The following is an 18,912-nucleotide window of genomic DNA, read 5'->3' on the forward strand; positions in this document are numbered from 1 at the left end:
ATTTCCCCAATGTCTTACCACCTCACACCCCCCCCCCCCCCACACACACACACCATAAAAAAAAGATTGAAAAATCACACACACATACAAATTACCTGCCTGTATTTATTTAGTAAAAACTTTAACTGTTCAAGCAAGCAACTAAACTCAGGTGAGCAATATACGGCCATCATGGCCGTCTTATTTGTGTTAGAAATGTATGCAAGTTATTCGGGAAGTGACAAGTGAATATTTTTAAAGAACTTTTGTTTGTTTTGCAGCAGAACAAATGTGTGTAGGCATTCACAAGAGAGATCATCAGATTCTGGTGTGCAAAGTAACAAGAGGTCAAGGTCAAGTTCACAGGCAAAACAAGACGCTAGGGTGAAAAAAGAAAGAGTATCCATTGAGAGAGAGGAACCAGAAAAGAAGAGGAGAAGAGTATGGGAACCAGCAAAAGATGATGTCAGGTAACTAGTCTTGCATTATAATCTTCAAGAGTTACAGTCAACTAGAGCGAAAGACCACTTACAAACAGACCACATGGCTATAATAGTAGTGCAAATGGTATGCAATATATTGCCTCCTTAAGGAGGTAACCGGTCTACGCCTGTAAACAAAGGTTTTTGTATATCAAAATGTTCGCAAGGAACTGTAGGTTATAGAACTGCTTGATGCAGTTACAATTTGTGTGGTAGATAACCGAAATTCAAGATGGCATCCAAGATGGCCGCCAAAATAGGTAGGTTTGCATGTATTTACTTTTCCATACGAAATAATAGCATATATTGTGTTATTAAGCTGATACTGACTGGATAGTAAGATATAAATTAGATATATGCAGATATATTGTAAAAATTAACATACAATACTAAATTAAGTAAACTCAGTCAAAAAACAGACAGAAATAGTACATTCATAAGGGTTTTCAAACGGTTTTGCTCTATATGTATTAAATATTGCATATTAAAATAGTTACAGGTCCATTTAAATAATACTTCTTTAATATTTTTGATTTTATGGAACACAATATACATTTACTTTCCCAGCTGGTTATTTATCCTTCTATTTGACAAGTTTAATATTTCCATTATTTCAAGACAGAAATTTATACCAACAAACCAAATAAAGAATTCAGTTTATAATTATGACATGTTTATTCAATATTATACCATGATGAATTCAGTACATTATACAAAGTTGATATAAAACAATACTGAAATACATTTTACAATGCAAAATGTCACAGACTTAAAGTTGGCGTAATCTGACTGCAAAAAAAGAAGTACATTTGCTTAAATTCCACTGGTCATCAACTAATTATACGCCCAAAGGGACGTATTATGTTATGGTCTCGGTGTCCGTCCGTCCGTCCGTTAGCAATTTCGTGTCCGCTCTGTAACTCTTGAACCCCTTGAAGGATTTCAAAGAAACTTGACACAAATGTTCACCACACTGAGATGACGTGCAGAGCGCATGTTTTGGATGTCTCATTTCAAGGTCAAGGTCACACTTAGGGGTCAAAGGTCATATGAGTGTGTTTCGTGTCCGCTCTGTTACTCTTGAACTGCTTGAAGGATTTCAAAGAAACTTGGCACAAGTGTTCACCACACTGAGACGACGTGGAGAGCGCTTGTTTCGGATGACTAGCTTCAAGTTCAAGGTCACACTTAGGAGTGAAAGGTCATATATGACTTTGCTGTGTCCACTCTGTAACTCTTGAACTGCTTGAAGGATTTCAAAGAAACTTGGCACAAATGTTCACCACACTGAGGCGACATGCAGAGCGCATGTTTTGGATGACTCGCTTCAAGGTCGAGGTCACACTTAGGGGTCAAAGGTCATATATGACTTTGCTTTGTGTATATTGTTATGCATTGCAGTGCTCTTATTTTTATTTGGCAGATCCCTTTTTGTTCTCTTACAAAAAATTTTTTTGAATTACTTCCCCTTTTTTGTTACTATAAATAGCTTATTTTGAAACTTTTTTATTATTGGCAGTAGGGAAAAACCGAGACCATCAACATGGATGGTACATCCAATTTTTAGATGTATTTTGACATAACTTTACCTGGTAAGAATTTTTTTTTGGACTTTTTTTGGAATTTTTTCTATTTGTTGTTCCTGTCCTTTGGGCTTCAACAGTCAAGTTCTTGAAATTTTACTCCCATCCTCTGATGTAACCCTTCGGGTGTATATTGCCCCGCTTGGCGGCGCTCTTGTTGCCATATGGAATTTATTATTAATCAAAGAAAACTCATGGTGCTGGCGACAGGACAGTGTCACCCTCTCATAATTCAACTATTAATTAATATCATATCTGTATGTATTCTCCATTATATTATTATGCCAGTATATCTCCATATATGCTATTCATACACCTATGTCAGTATATATATATCTCCATATATACTATATCTCCCCATATATATGTTAAGCATACTCCTCAGTATATATATATCTCCATATATACTGTTCATACTCCTATGTATATATCTCCCCATATATATATGTTAAGCATACTCCTCAGTATATATATATATCTCCATATATACTGTTCATACTCCTATGTATATATCTCCCCATATATATGTTAAGCATACTCCTCAGTATATATATATCTCCATATATACTGTTCATACTCCTATGTATATATCTCCCTATATATATGTTAACCATACTCCTCAGTATATATATATCTCCATATATACTGTTCCTAATTAAATACTTCATCTCCGCTTTAGGTCCACCTGTTCCGAGCAGACAGAAAGCATCTTAATATTAATGAAAATTTGAGAATGTGCCAAATAGAGGATGGCATCCCTCCAAAATTGGTCATCTCAAAGAATACAGGTATTCTTAGAGCCATATTAAGGAGAGAAGAAAACCAACCAGACCTATATTTTGAAGATAAATTTATAAAATTTGAGAGTGACACCATCCCATCGCCAACAGCCTAGAATTTTCCGCTTACTTTTAAATTGCGGCACCTAAACTTAAGTTTGATTTATGGAAATAGTTTATTGTTAATTCATTAGCTCCAAGACTTCACCCATTTCGAAAAGTCAGTACAGTTTTGAAATATTTTCATTTTCTTATGTATGTACACTTTTTAAATATGAAAATAGCTGATTGTTAGTTCGATATCTCCAAGACTTCACCCATTTTGAAAAGTCAGTACAGTTTTGAAATACTTCCATTTTCTTATGTATGTACACTTTTCAAATATATAATAGTTAATTGTTAGTTCATTAGCTCCAAGACTTCACCCCTTTCAAAAAGACGAAACAGTTTTAAATCACTTCCATTTACTTATGTATGTACACTTTTTAGATCACTTCCATGTACTTAAATACAATGTACACTGTCTATTGCTGAAGTGTTAAAAGTCACTGCTGTTAGTCTTGCCTTGACATGGAATCATCGGTTTGACTTCAAGTTCTGCACACTATGAACGGCTCTGTAGATGCACCGTCATTTTTTCTGAAATATATAAAACTCCGAGACAGCAAACAGTAATAGCTTCACTTAAACATGTACATGCATGTAGATGAAGTTATTTTAATGAAAATGTAGTGATGCATTGAAATCATATATCATTAACCTTGTGGGTGTGGCGGGCGGGTTTAATTTTCTACATTTTTCGTTCGATATTGCTTTCAGCTCATGCGAAATCAAGAGGAGATAACTTTAGGAACACTTCCTGTTGAAGAGTTATAAGGAAGGACAACACCAGGAATAAAATATTACAATGATACACAGTAGCCTCCCTTGATAGCAAACAATTACCGTATTTCTGCTAAAATAAACTGGGCTTTATTGTACAAGACAATAAGCCCCATTGTTACAAATATAGCCATGAAAAAATCTGAAAAAGAAAACAACTATAAAGTATTATGCGCATATATAATTTCTTGTAGACAATCATCTTTTAAGATGTAATGTGCATATTATGTAGATTTTTAAATGAATTAAAGAGCTAAACCTTGTTTATACAAAAGTGGTGGTCTGAACAAAAACAAGAACCCCACCGTTTTAAGACAGACAATGTAGGGATAATACACGTGTTTTTGTGTATTAACGTCTGCAGAAGCCTGCGGGATTGTTCCAACATATTCCAAAGGTTTCTGCAGACGTTAATACACAAAACAAACATGTATTGTCGCTATTCTTGCATAAAAAAATTACACGACGACTAAATGCATTGTTTTCATATGTGATGACTTTACGATTCCGGTACATTTTTTAGTTACCATTCGGTTGTTCTTGGAAACTGTAAACATGTTTTAAATGCCCATAACCGGGGCACACATATCAACAACACTACCAAAAGCGTGATTTGAAGGTTTTTGAGCATCTTATTTTTATGACCCCGAAGGGAGGCATATTAGTTTTCAACTGTCCGTTCGTTAGTCACAACGTTAACTTTTTGCATGAAGGCACTTTACTCACGAACCACTGCACCCAGGACCTTCAAACTTCACATGCTGATAGTACTCATTGAGTACACGACCCCTACTGACTTTGGGGTCACCAGGTCAAAGGTCAAGGTCACAGGGGCCAACGTTAACTTTTTGCATGAAGGCACTTTACTCGCGAACCACTGCACCCAGGACCTTCAAACTTCACTTGCTGATAGTACTCATCGAGTACACGGCCCCTACTGACTTTGGGGTCACCAGGTCAAAGGTCAAGGTCACAAGGGCCAACGTTAACTTTTTGCATGAAGGCACTTTACTCGCGAACCACTGCACCCAGGACCTTCAAACTTCACTTGCTGATAGTACTTATTGAGTACATGACCCCTACTAACTTTGGGATCACCAGGTCAAAGGTCAAGTTCACAGGGGCCAATGTTAACTTTTTGCATGAAGGCACTTTACTCGCAAACCACTGCACCCAGGACCTTCAAATTTCACATGCTGATAGTACTCATTGAGTACACAACCACTACTAACTTTGGGGTCACCAGGTCAAAGGTCAAGGTCACAGGGGCCAACGTTAACTTTTTGCATGAAGGCACTTTACTCGCGAACCACTGCATCCAGGACCTTCAAACTTCACATGCTGATAGTACTTATTGAGTACACCACCCCTACTGACTTTGGGGTCACCAGGTCAAAGGTCAAGGTCACAGGGGCCAACGTTAACTTTTTGCATGAAGGCACTTTACTCGCGAACCACTGCACCCAGGACCTTCAAACTTCACATGCTAATAGTACTTATTGAGCACACGACCCCTATTGACTTTTGGGTCATCACGTCAAAGGTCAAGGTCACCAGGTCAAAGGTCATGGCACTGCGGGGGCATTTGTCACCATTAGTGACAGCTCTTGTTATTTCTAGTTATTACAAACGTTACATTACCCATAATTTTGCATATTACTTAAAAATTTGATTAACAGGAACACAATTTTAAAAATAATAACTTTACATTCGAATTATTTTGAGTACGAACACATTTAGAGTACAGGTGAGTACGAAGGTAGTGACTAGCTTTCGAGGTTTGTTATATGAATTCTGCAAAAAATCAGGTAAAAACATATCGACTGATACTAACAAAAATCATTTATATTATACCTAAAAAGGAGCAATAGCACAAGTTACAAGCGGTACTTATTTATTCACAGTTATTTACAATAACTGAACAGATGCTTTGTAAAGGAAGTAAACTCTAAGAGAAGCTAGTGCGTACATTAATGGGGGCATTACGTTTGGGGTTGGAAACTGATACAGCTAAACATACTATGGATTACGTTGTATCTTTAATGCTACAAGAAGAGGTTATTATTGAAGAAACAAGACGCAGATGCCAAATATCAGTCTGCGCAGAAATACATACATACATCCCTGGCAAAGCATTTCAAAAATAAAAATCGTGTATTAACAGCATGTGAATTGCCTTGTTTGCACACGATTTTTCTCCTGTTTATACATGGGCGGATCCAGTGAAAAAAGTAGTTTTTATGCAAGAATTAAGGTATCGCATCCTTCATACGAGACATTGTTGTTAAAATTCAAACAGTCTATGAGGGTTTGATTCCATTTTTAGCTCATCTGTCACGTAGTGACAGGGTGAGCTTTTGTGATTGCCCTTTGTCCGTAGTCTGTCTGTCCACAATTTCTTGTGAACAATAGAGGCCACATTTTGCAATTAATTTTAATCAAACTTGCACACAACTTGTATTGGCAAAATATCTTGGTTCCTTTCGAAAACTGGCCAGATCCCATCATGGGTTCCAGAGTTATGGCCCCTGAAAGGGCCAAAAGGGCTCGGTACGCTTTACATTGAAAAATGGCCCATCACAAAAATTGCTAATATTTGTCATGCAAAGATTGCAAACTTTTAACAACAAGAAACTGAAAAAAATATTCAGATACATCAAAAACTCACCTTTCTACAAGATATTTACCGACCCGACTGTTCGATGGAGAATGTCGTCTGCTCAATTCATTTTGACGTCGCGCGGAATTCTTCATTTCCCGCTTATCATTTTCTCAGTATCCGCTAGTTTAATTCGGTGCTACGGACATTAAGCAGTCGTCGACTATTTATACTGTTACTGTAATTTAAATGTAGCGAATAAGTATAAAACGACAAAAGAAACAGATCCGCATTAACCTCATATCGTGCTGACTTTATCAAGATGCTGACCGCGATAAATAAAACAATAATCTACACTCATGGACTTTTATAATCGGTCACTGTCGTTATAGCGATAACTTTGATAATATTTAAATTACTCAATTGATATTTTCTCGATCACCTTGTTCCCATAACATTATACCATTTATTCGTGAGGGTAATTTCCCGTTGAAATGGCTCAAATTAACCATGCGTGGTGTACTTTATTATTTTATTTTTAGTAGTCTTCACGAAATTATGAAAATCATAGATGACTGATTATAAATGTCTATGAGTGTATATTTATATTTCATATGTGGTTAAAATAAATAAATAAAAACCGGAACCGCATTTCAATATGTGTTTTCATACTTGTAATACAATTCACCGCTGCCGCTCTCCCTATAATTTTTAATCTGTTATACGCAAGTAACAAACTAACTAACATTTTGTATTATCGTTTGTTGCATACTCTCTGTTATGGAGAAATAATGACTGACGCAGATAGAAAGGCTTAGTGATAAGTTTATGCATTTTATATATCTGAAGCGATTGATACAAAATGATGAATTAAATATAAGTTTGATGATAATGAACAATTAACACATACGTACATGTATATATAAAACACTGATTAATATACATGTGTCCATTGCTAATGTTCAAATACAGTTCTAAGGTATCTATTCCTATAAACTGTAAGTCTCTATTGTGGAATGCAAAAATAACAATTCTAAGTATTCTATTAACATTTTCTGAAGTTAGATTTAAAGAAATGTCTCAAAATAAATCAATAGGGAAATATTTCGTCCCTTGATTTACGAGTTCATTGAGCGGTCTGTAAGCCTTTAAGCTGACTTAGCCGCATCGGATCAATAATCATTCTTTAAACAAACGCATTTGAGTGAATCAATGGATGAATGAATGAATCGGAATGAATGAATGAATGAATGAAAAGACAGTAGTATAAAATCATTTTCATAGAAAAGCTAACATGCATATCATTCGACTTTGTAAAACGATAAAAATATAACAGAGTTTCGCCGAACTAGTGTTCATACAGCAGGTCTTAATTAGTCATCGACTGTCATTATAGATATGACAAATGACTGGTATTTTTAACTATCATATCGGTTAGCGACGTACATGTCACCCACCAATTTGATAAACATCAACACATTTTGGATTAAAACATTATTCCTCTTGCTTACTAGCATCAGACACGAAGTTATCCCAGCCAGTCGGTCATTTGTTTGAACGGTAACGACCGGTTCCCAGATACCATACCACACTCGCTACATGGGCACATGACCCGACAACACGTGCGCCGGCCTTACACTTGCAATACCAAGATGTGATATTTTTACTGTCATACCCTATCCAACATTTATACTTAACAGCTGATGTATGCCTGCTTTGTAGTCTAGCTTGCAAAATACCAGGAACATCGCTACATACAGATAATGCATACGTGTCGTCACTGATATGTTCAGCTGTGTACGATTTAGCCAATTTTACAGTATACACCCCTAATGTAATTCCGCGCACTTGATCTTCTCACAATTTAGGAAAGTCAATAACTGCTGATTCTGTTACTTCTCGCCACTTTTGTTTCGTCCGGCTTTGAAGTTTTTCTTCTACTGTGTTTTGTAATTCGTTTTTCCTTTTAGCAAGTTCGAACATTTTAGTGCCAAGTTCGATATCTGCGAGGCGATCCTTTGTTTGAGAAAGTGGAGGCTTAAAACTTGTTACAGATTGCACATATGATGCGGACATAATCCGTTAAATACGGTAATTGACTTGTTGGTAGTACATTATTTAGAATCTGCCATTGTTTGATTCTAGCATTGGCAGATTCTACAACCCAACGTATTTTTGTCACAAGTCTACTTTCGTTAGCGTCTTCTGTTGTGTGTTGTGTTTTTCCTTTCTCTAAAAAAGAAGGCATTTTAGCTTCAAATCCGATGTCTTTAAGCACTCCTAAAGAATCTCTAAAACCTCTGTCAACGACGAAAACATCGCCACGCCTAACCCATGTTTTCATTTCTTCAACATTTTGCTCTAACATACTGTTCAGAATGTTCGCATCATTATTTTTACCATTCGCCAAATATGGACCAAGTACTGATACTATGTATCCAGATGTTGTTACTACCATCATTGGTTTGACAAGTGGTCTTTTCTTGTGTACACTGTATGTTTTGCGCTGGAATTTGAAATTAGAACTTTTGTGTATATACACGTACGTTCCGTCTAAAACAAGGATCGCCGGCGGGCTACATTCATTTTGACCTAATAAAGAAACTGCTAATGGTCGTGTGTGCTTTTCAATTACATCACTCCTGCTAATGTGTGAAAACCCGATGTACAAAGGGGCAAAGTTTTTAGCCAGTTGCTTCCGGATTGAGGTTACAGACCTACGTATTTGTGATTTTGACAGGTTGTATAGAGTACTTATTATTCTGTTGGAAAGACCAGTCCTTATTTTGGTGAGAAAGATAGCAAGGGAGGTGCGAATACTTTTTTTCCCAGAAACCTTACTTTTATTTACGTACTGGACCATTTCATCGAAATCAGATTTGTTAAGACCTGTTAGATTGAGATATTCATCACTCGATAATGAGTCGTCATCAAAGCAGAGTCTTTTTTCTTTATTTTCCTCTGCGATTTTGCGTATATTTTCAATCAAATCAATCAGTTCTGAACTCGATAGATTAGTTCTGTTTCGAACATTTCCATTTCCTTTTACAGTCGTGATACTACTTGCAGTAAACATGTTTTCAATTAAATGACGTGGACAGCATCTTGCGCCATTTGAAAGAAGCACCCCTGTTTCAACAAATAATTGATTCCTAGCAAAACTTTTCACTCTCATAAGTTTTGGGCCTGGCTTTTCGCAAATAAAACACCTGGAATGTGTGTACCCAGTGCTCTTTAATGGAAGTGAAATAGTGTCATTTTCAGATTCAATTCGTGCCATTTTTGACGGATTATTCTCCATAGTATTGATGGCATCAACCGATTCAAGTGGTGTTGGACTTGGGGTCTGCTTAACATTGTTGCGGCGTTTGAAGTAGAATTTCTGTCTGCATTTTCTGCATGTAACATCTGTTGTGTAAGATTGGAGATAAATAAGGAATGTTTTTTCCAAGAACTTTCTGAAATCTGTATTTGATTCTCCATTTATCGGAATACGGTCCTTGGGTTTGCACCTCTTATTGCAAAGTAAACATCGTCTATAGTAATCCATTGTTTGAGTCGCGCTAGAAAAAAGATATAAGATTCCTTTATCATTCTAGGTTTTTAGCACGGGTAAAAAATATGACCAGACAAGTAAAAAAAAAGGTTTTCAACATCAAATATTTTTAACTGAAAAAAAAAATGGTGAAATATAAATCCACTATGGTATTTGAAAGGGGCAAATATTTCTCTACATAATTTTCAGTTTGGATGAATTTCGGATGAAAACGTTTTTTGTTTTTTTTTCTTATCTGTCTGGTCATATTTTTGTTTTATTCTAGGTCCGATACTTATGCCTTTGTTATTTTAGCTCATTACTTTTCATATCCGAACCACATTATGTGATGAAAGTACATCAAAATACTTTTAAAAATTACATCCAATCTGATGGAGAGTATGGGTTGTAAAAAATATGATTCAAATCTTGTCACATTGTGGCTATAAGGGAGTTGGTACAGATGTTCCGACTAAACAGTATTAAACACATACAGGTACGCGTACGTGTAGAGATATTCTTTATGTTTAAAAGTGTTAAGGCTCTTTAAAAAATAAAAACATCACAATTTTTATATGACGTACATGAACACATTAGATCTGTGTATAAAACCTAAAAACTTGTAGATTTATCGACTAAAGGGTTACTATATAGATCTCTATCTGACTTCTTTTGCAGACGTTTCTTCATGTATATAGATTACTACACATGCGCGGACACATACGAAATCGCACATTTTTTTGATTAACATTTAAAATGTGTCAGAAAAAATGTTGTATTTAATAAAGGGAGGTAATTTCTTTTATAATTCTAATATGTTTTTATTATATACTATTGTAAAAAAAATTAAACTAATCAAAACCTGTTTACTTTTACAAAAATAAATAAAACGAGAAAATCTGGAAGAATTTTGAAATAATGTAAAACCATTCGGTTTGTGTTTGAACGTCTTGAATATATACAGTTATATTTCCGTTAAATGTAATAAAATCTTCGTTTTTCGTTATGAAAAATGCCTGTAGGCCTCTCTCAGACAGAGATCAGACATAACGATGTAGCTATGCGTATGTCTATTTGGTATTGTTGACACAAGTACGAAGGTAATCTCACACTCTAGGTGTGTATTTAGCTTATAGACAGTTGGATAGTGTGGAAAATATTTGTTTGCAATTGTGTTTATATTTTACGCTGTAAGTACTTATAAATTAAAGTAGATCTAACTAACATATACAGTTAATTACGTGATTCATTTTTATAATGATATGAACATGGGATAATGTTGATTTTCGATAAATTAACCATGAAAATTCACAACATAAGTGACAAGTTTCCTGCTCATGTGCTTTTAAATTTGCAGACGATTTGTCCGAACAGTTGCATGATGTCAATTCGCTTTTCGTTAAAGACAATTATAATTGATATTATAATTATATTTATCGTCGCTTAACTACAATGTATCCAGTGCGCATGTTCATTCTTTCTGTCCATCATTTTGTAAACAAGATTAAATAAAATCATATCAAATCAAATAAAGAATTGACATTCTTGGAAAGCTGTAATGAAAAATAAGCTAAAACATATCTAAATTGTAATAATTTGCCGGTATGATTATAATCGTTTCCTAAACGACATCTACTTCTTGCTTATAAAGTTGTATACTGGTCCAGAACAGAATAATCATGTACACCTTCGAACAATTTCTGCAAAATACTCACCATCCGCAAACGATAAACTTCAGAACTCCTCTGTCACGTGAAAGGTTACATCCTGTTCTTATTAACCATGTAAAAAATCTAAAGTTTATTACTTGCGGATATCATTTATTTTGAGCGTTTGTTGAAAAAAACACACGTTTTCGTTACTTTTATGATTTACGACGTCCGTATGACGTCACTTATGACGTCATCAGTGGTTGCGTAGGTGACGTAATGTTCGCGTTTACGTTCCTTGTATAATTGGCTATAATCTGATACATTTTTTTCATAAAATAAAAAACTTTTAATTTTTCATGAAATTTTAGGCCATTTTGTATAGTAAAGCGTACCAAGCCCTTTGCTAATTTTGGCTTGTGAACAGGATAGAGATCACATTTTGCAATCAACTTTAATCAAACTTGCACACAACTTGTATTGGAGTAGTATCCCTCTCCCTTTCGAAAACTGGCCAGATACCATCATGGGTTCCAGAGTTATGGCCCCTTAAAGGGCCAAAATTTGCCATTTTTGGCTTGTGAACATGATAGAGACCTCATTTTGCAATCAACTTTAATCAAACTTGCACACAACTTGTATTGGCATAATATCTTGGTTCCTTTGGAAAACTGGCCAGATCCCATCATGGGTTGCAGAGTTATGGCCCCTTAAAGGGCCAAAATTTGCTATTTTTGGCTTGTGAACATGATAGAGACAACATTTTGCAATCAACTTTAATCAAACTTGCACACAACTTGTATTGGCATAATATCTCAGTTCCTTTCGAAAACTGGCCAGATCCCATCATCGGTTCCAGAGTTATGGCGCCATTAAAGGGCCAAAATTTGATATTTTGGCTTTTGCAGCCATATAGAGACTTCATTTATGGTTTGATTTGATACAAACTTGCAAAATATCTTGGATTCCTTGATGAATTTTTCACATCCAATCATAGGTTCCGGAGTTAAGGCCCCTGATTGACCCCTAAAAGAGCCAAAATTTGGTAATTTTTACCTTGTCAAAACAATAGAAGTGACATTTTATATTTGATTTTAACCCCACTTACACACAACTTAAGTCACAATAAGATCTTGGTTCCTTTCAAAAACCGGCTAGATTCCCTCATGGGTTCTAGAGTTACTGCCCCTGAAAGGGGTAAAATTTTCTATTTTAGCCATTTCAGCCATATAGAGGTTTCATTTATGCTTTGATTTGATAAAACTTGCACAGAATGATTATCTTGATGATCTCTAGGCCTGGATTGAAACTGGATCATGTCGGGTCAAAAACTAGGTCATCAGGTCAGATCAAAGGAAAGGCTTGTTAACAACCTAGAGGCCCCATTTATGACCCTATCTTCATGAAACTTGGTCAGAATGTTTATCTTGATGATTTCTAGGCCGAGTTTGAAACTGGGTCGTATGGGATCAGAAACTAGGTCATCAAGTCAAATTAATCTTTTTCTTGAAAAAAAAATCTGTACAATTGTTATCCCCCGCCGATGAAATCGAGAGGGGAGTATTGAAATGGCGTTGTCCGTCCGTCAGTGCGTGCATGCGTCCGTCCGTCCGTCCACAGCCATATCTCAGTAACTAGCAGGTAGAATTTCATGAAACTTGAAATAAATATGAACCAACATACTTTGATGATGCCTGTCATTTTTTTTTTGATTGGTCAATTTTCCTTAGAGTTATTGCCCTTTAATTGTTTAAAAATCTACAGATTTGTACATAAAAAACCAACCAATTGGTAGAATTTCATTAAACTTCTTTCATTGTTTTCCAGGAAAATTTGCTATAAATATGTGAAGTTGTGTACCCACACCTGGTCACCACCTTGCCTTGGTCACAGCCCCTCCCCCTCCCAACCTCCCCCCCCCCCCCCCCCCCCCCCCCCCCCCCCCCCCCCACCAAAAAAAAAAAACAAAAAAATTCATTCTATTTATCAACATGCAAAGTTGTACTGTTTCCCCACCTCACTCCTCCACCCCACTGAGTCATGCCCACCACCCCGATCATGCATCACCCCGCGCCCTCCCCCCAAAAAAAGCATTCATTTTCTGTTAAATTGATTTTGATTATTGAAATTATTTGCTTCTTAGTAACATCCTTAACTTTTTGCAGGATATATTTTTTTGCCATTCCTTACCACAAACCCTTTCGCGGAGGAATTCATCGAATTTGCTTGTTTTATACCAAACATGCTTCATTTTTAGTGTAACTAAATGTATAAGAAGTGGAAGTCCAGTGGTTCCAGATGACAATGATTTGGATGTTGAGCCAATAGCGGCCTGGGTCAGATGTTCCCCAGCAGATCTATACTTCACAAAGGATCCTAAGGTATCTTGCCTTTTGTGTATATGTTTTTGTTCAGTGTTAGTCTTGTCAGTTCTTACCTCCACAACAATATTTTGTCTCACAGGCTATACCTTATGAAACTTGCATGCCCAGCTATATGAAAATACAGATGTTTTTGCTCTGTCATATACTGTGAAATTATTAATATTAGAGGGGGATGATATTTGTGGATTTCATGGTTGTGTCAGTCCACAAAATAAAATTCCAACAAGTAGGCAATGTTTTTATTTATCTTATCTTTACAATTTGAAAGCACAGACTCTTGTCCCCACAAAATAGTTGCTTTTGACGAAAGTACAAAATAAAATGCCCTCAAAATTTAATGATTTTACAATATCTCATGCCATCAGTACAGTGGTAAGGTCAGAATGAAAAATGATAAGTTAAGTTGGGTAAATAACATTAATAGCACGCCCGCTTATAAGCTCAATAGGCAGAGCCCAGATCTATGAAACAGGTGGTGGATGGGGTTGTGAGTTCGATCCCGGGCAGGGTGTTTGTTCTTTTTGACGATTTGATAATATACCTTGAGTATGAAATCATTCATGCTCCACCTCTGATTCATGTGGAGTTGGCAGTTACTTGTGGAGAATAGGTTTGTCCTGGTGCAGCTGGTTAACTGCCCACCATTACATAAAACTGAAATACTGCTGAAAAAAAAGGTGTTAAACCTAAAACAAAACAAAAATTTAATTCATTAATGTGTCTTTTAAGACTAGAATATACAAGAATTATGTTTCCCACACCACTGTGTGGTGGGATACATATTGATTTACTCCTGAATGTCTGTCTGTCTGTGTGTGTGTGTGTGATAAATCTTGTCCGCACTCTAAGTTGAACATTTCTCATCTGATCTTCACCAAACTTGAACAAAAATGTGTTTGCCAATAAGTCCTTGGCCAAGTTCGATAAATAGCCAAATTGGCCAAGGCACTTCAGAATTATGGCCCTTGAATTACCAAAAGCCGCTCAGGTCTTGGGGACATAAAGTGAATAGTAGTATATGGGTCCTTTATGTCCGCAAGATTTGATCATTTCAGATGACTAGGCAGTTGATTAGGCATGTTTGACTCATATACTACTATTCAGATGATTAGGCAGTTATGGGAGACATGCACTTTTCTCAAAAGCAGCTCTAGTTTGTTATTGTAAGTGCTTGCTCTTTATACCTGGAAATTTTCTTAATTATTTTGAGTTTTTCATATAATTTGAGTATTATTATGAAAATAATGCTTAAAGCTTTTAAGAATTCTGTAAGACTTGTTGTGTTGTTAATTGTTGACAATAGAAATAATCTGCAGTGTATTTATGTCATTGGCTGTGGTATCTTCTGCTGTGAGTTTTGCCAACAGAGAGATAAAGAAAAATATAAACCTGTTTTGTCTTTCTGTCAGACTGGAAATATGGTAACCACCAAACGCATGCGTGACCTTGAAGAGCGTTTTGATCATGAACTTGTCCAGAGGGCAGCTATGGTGAGAGCATTACAGGAACCTTATGAGCGGGAATTGCCAAAACCAAACTGGAAAAACCAATGTAAAGGCCATACCCATCATTGTGGCCACTGTGGTTAGTTATTGATATTAGAGCCTTAAAGGCAACAAGTAGTTTATTAATTGATGTGAATTAAAGGTCCATTACTAAGGGAAAGTGAGTTGGCAATTTTTTTCATAGCCAGTGCATAGACTTCTGCAAGACACTAAATAATGAAGACTGGCAGGTCAAAATTTACAGAAGGTCTTTGGAACTCAAAGAAATGTATGTGTATTATGTTGAAATTTCAATGAATCGACAAAATGACCCCCCAGGTCTTTTTAACTTTCTTCATACTTCATAGAAAAATAAGTGTACATATACTGCGATTTATTTCGAATTTCTACATACCAACTTTCATTTTCCAATAAAATGAAATAGTTTCTGTGCTTTTTAAAAGAAATTAAAATGTTCACTTTCCTTAGTATTGGACCTTTAAGTTAACGTCAGTTGTACAGAATGTTCTCAGGGGCCTTTGTGGGAGAGTGGTTCAGGTTGCTGACCCTGAATCACTGAGGGGCCTTTGTGGGAGAGTGGTTTAGGTCACTGACCCTGAATCACTCGGGGGCCTTTGTGGGAGAGTGGTTAAGGTCGCTGACCCTGAATCACTCGGGGGCCTTTGTGGGAGAGTGGTTAAGGTTGCTGACCCTGAATCACTCGGGGGGCCTTTGTGGGAGAGTGGTTAAGGTTGCTGACCCTGAATCACTCGGGGGCCTTTGTGGGAGAGTGGTTAAGGTCGCTGACCCTGAATCACTCGGGGGCCTTTGTGGGAGAGTGGTTTAGGTCGCTGACCCTGAATCACTCGGGGGGCCTTTGTGGGAGAGTGGTTAAGGTCGCTGACCCTGAATCACTCAGGGGCCTTTGTGGGAGAGTGGTTTAGGTCGCTGACCCTGAATCACTCAGGGGCCTTTGTGGGAGAGTGGTTAAGGTCGCTGACCCTGAATCACTCAGGGGTCTTTGTGGGAGAGTGGTTAGGTCACTGACCCTGAATCACTGAGGGGCCTTTGTGGGAGAGTGGTTAAGGTCACAGACCCTGAATCACTGAGGGGCCTTTGTGGGAGAGTGGTTAAGGTCGCTGACCCTGAATCACTCGGGGGGCCTTTGTGGGAGAGTGGTTTAGGTCGCTGACCCTGAATCACTCAGGGGCCTTTGTTGGAGAGTGGTTAAGGTCGCTGACCCTGAATCACTCAGGGGTCTTTGTGGGAGAGTGGTTAAGGTCACTGACCCTGAATCACTCAGGGGCCTTTGTGGGAGAGTGGTTAAGGTCACAGACCCTGAATCACTGAGGGGCCTTTGTGGGAGAGTGGTTAAGGTCGCTGACCCTGAATCACTCAGGGGCCTTTGTGGGAGAGTGGTTTAGGTCGCTGACCCTGAATCACTCAGGGGCCTTTGTGGGAGAGTGGTTAAGGTCGCTGACCCTGAATCACTGAGGGGTCTTTGTGGGAGAGTGGTTAAGGTCGCTGACCCTGAATCACTGAGGGGCCTTTGTGGGAGAGTGGTTAAGGTCGCTGACCCTGAATCACTCGGGGGTAGGGGGGGGGCCTTTGTGGGAGAGTGGTTAAGGTCGCTGACCCTGAATCACTCAGGGGCCTTTGTGGGAGAGTGGTTAAGGTTGCTGACCCTGAATCACTGAGGGGCCTTTGTGGGAGAGTGGTTTAGGTCGCTGACCCTGAATCACTCGGGGGGCCTTTGTGGGAGAGTGGTTAAGGTCGCTGACCCTGAATCACTCGGGGGCCTTTGTGGGAGAGTGGTTAAGGTTGCTGACCCTGAATCACTCGGGGGGCCTTTGTGGGAGAGTGGTTAAGGTTGCTGACCCTGAATCACTGAGGGGCCTTTGTGGGAGAGTGGTTAAGGTTGCTGACCCTGAATCACTGAGGGGCCTTTGTGGGAGAGTGGTTTAGGTCGCTGACCCTGAATCACTCGGGGGGCCTTTGTGGGAGAGTGGTTAAGGTCGCTGACCCTGAATCACTCAGGGGCATTTGTGGGAGAGTGGTTTAGGTCGCTGACCCTGAATCACTCAGGGGCCTTTGTGGGAGAGTGGTTAAGGTCGCTGACCCTGAATCACTCAGGGGTCTTTGTGGGAGAGTGGTTAGGTCACTGACCCTGAATCACTGAGGGGCCTTTGTGGGAGAGTGGTTAAGGTCACAGACCCTGAATCACTGAGGGGCCTTTGTGGGAGAGTGGTTAAGGTCGCTGTCCCTGAATCACTCGGGGGGGGGGTCTTTGTGGGAGAGTGGGTTAGGTCGCTGACCCTGAATCACTCAGGGGCCTTTGTGGGAGAGTGGTTAAGGTCGCTGACCCTGAATCACTCAGGGGTCTTTGTGGGAGAGTGGTTAAGGTCACTGACCCTGAATCACTCAGGGGCATTTGTGGGAGAGTGGTTAAGGTCACAGACCCTGAATCACTGAGGGGCCTTTGTGGGAGAGTGGTTAAGGTCGCTGACCCTGAATCACTCAGGGGCCTTTGTGGGAGAGTGGTTTAGGTTGCTGACCCTGAATCACTCAGGGGCCTTTGTGGGAGAGTGGTTAAGGTCGCTGACCCTGAATCACTGAGGGGTTTTTGTGGGAGAGTGGTTAAGGTCGCTGACCCTGAATCACTGAGAGGCCTTTGTGGGAGAGTGGTTAAGGTCGCTGACCCTGAATCACTCGGGGGTGGGGGGGGGCCTTTGTGGGAGAGTGGTTAAGGTCGCTGACCCTGAATCACTCAGGGGCCTTTGTGGGAGAGTGGTTAAGGTCGCTGACCCTGAATCACTGGGGTGGGGGGGGCTTTGTGGGAGAGTGGTTAAGGTCACAGACCCTGAATCACTGAGGGCCTTTGTGGGAGAGTGGTTAAGGTCGCTGTCCCTGAATCACTCGGGGGCCTTTGTGGAGAGTGGGTTAGGTCGCTGACCCTGAATCACTCAGGGGCCTTGTGGGAGAGTGGTTAAGGTCGCTGACCCTGAATCACTCAGGGGTCTTTGTGGGAGAGTGGTTAAGGTCACTGACCCTGAATCACTGAGGGGCCTTTGTGGGAGAGTGGTTAAGGTCGCTGTCCCTGAATCACTCGGGGGCCTTTGTGGGAGAGTGGGTTAGGTCGCTGACCCTGAATCACTCAGGGTCTTTGTGGGAGAGTGGTTAAGGTCGCTGACCCTGAATCACTCAGGGGTCTTTGTGGGAGAGTGGTTAAGGTCACTGACCCTGAATCACTCAGGGGCCTTTGTGGGAGAGTGGTTAAGGTCGCAGACCCTGAATCACTCAGGGGCCTTTGTGGGAGAGTGGTTAAGGTCGCTGACCCTGAATCACTGAGGGGTCTTTGTGGGAGAGTGGTTAAGGTCGCTGACCCTGAATCACTCAGGGGTCTTTGTGGGAGAGTGGTTAAGGTTGCTGACCCTAAATCACTGAGGGGTCTTTGTTGGAGAGTGGTTAGGTCACTGACCCAGAATCACTGAGGGGTCTTTGTGGGAGAGTGGTTAAGGTTGCTGACCCTAAATCACTCGCCTCTCAATGTTGTGGG

General features: G+C 39.1%; 1 protein-coding gene across 1 annotated transcript in view; it reads left to right on the plus strand.

The window, feature by feature from the left end:
* Window positions 1-18,912, plus strand: part of LOC123563801 (ribonuclease 3-like) — a 165,604-nt gene that overhangs the window by 27,017 nt on the left and 119,675 nt on the right. Inside the window, exons 6-8 of the mRNA XM_053524236.1 lie at window positions 261-449; window positions 13,746-13,869; window positions 15,282-15,456. Coding sequence (XP_053380211.1) covers window positions 261-449; window positions 13,746-13,869; window positions 15,282-15,456 — 488 coding nt within the window. The remainder of the gene's footprint in view (window positions 1-260; window positions 450-13,745; window positions 13,870-15,281; window positions 15,457-18,912) is intronic.

Source organism: Mercenaria mercenaria, chromosome 15 (assembly GCF_021730395.1).
Source record: "Mercenaria mercenaria strain notata chromosome 15, MADL_Memer_1, whole genome shotgun sequence".
NCBI classification, from domain to species: Eukaryota; Metazoa; Mollusca; class Bivalvia; order Venerida; family Veneridae; genus Mercenaria; species Mercenaria mercenaria.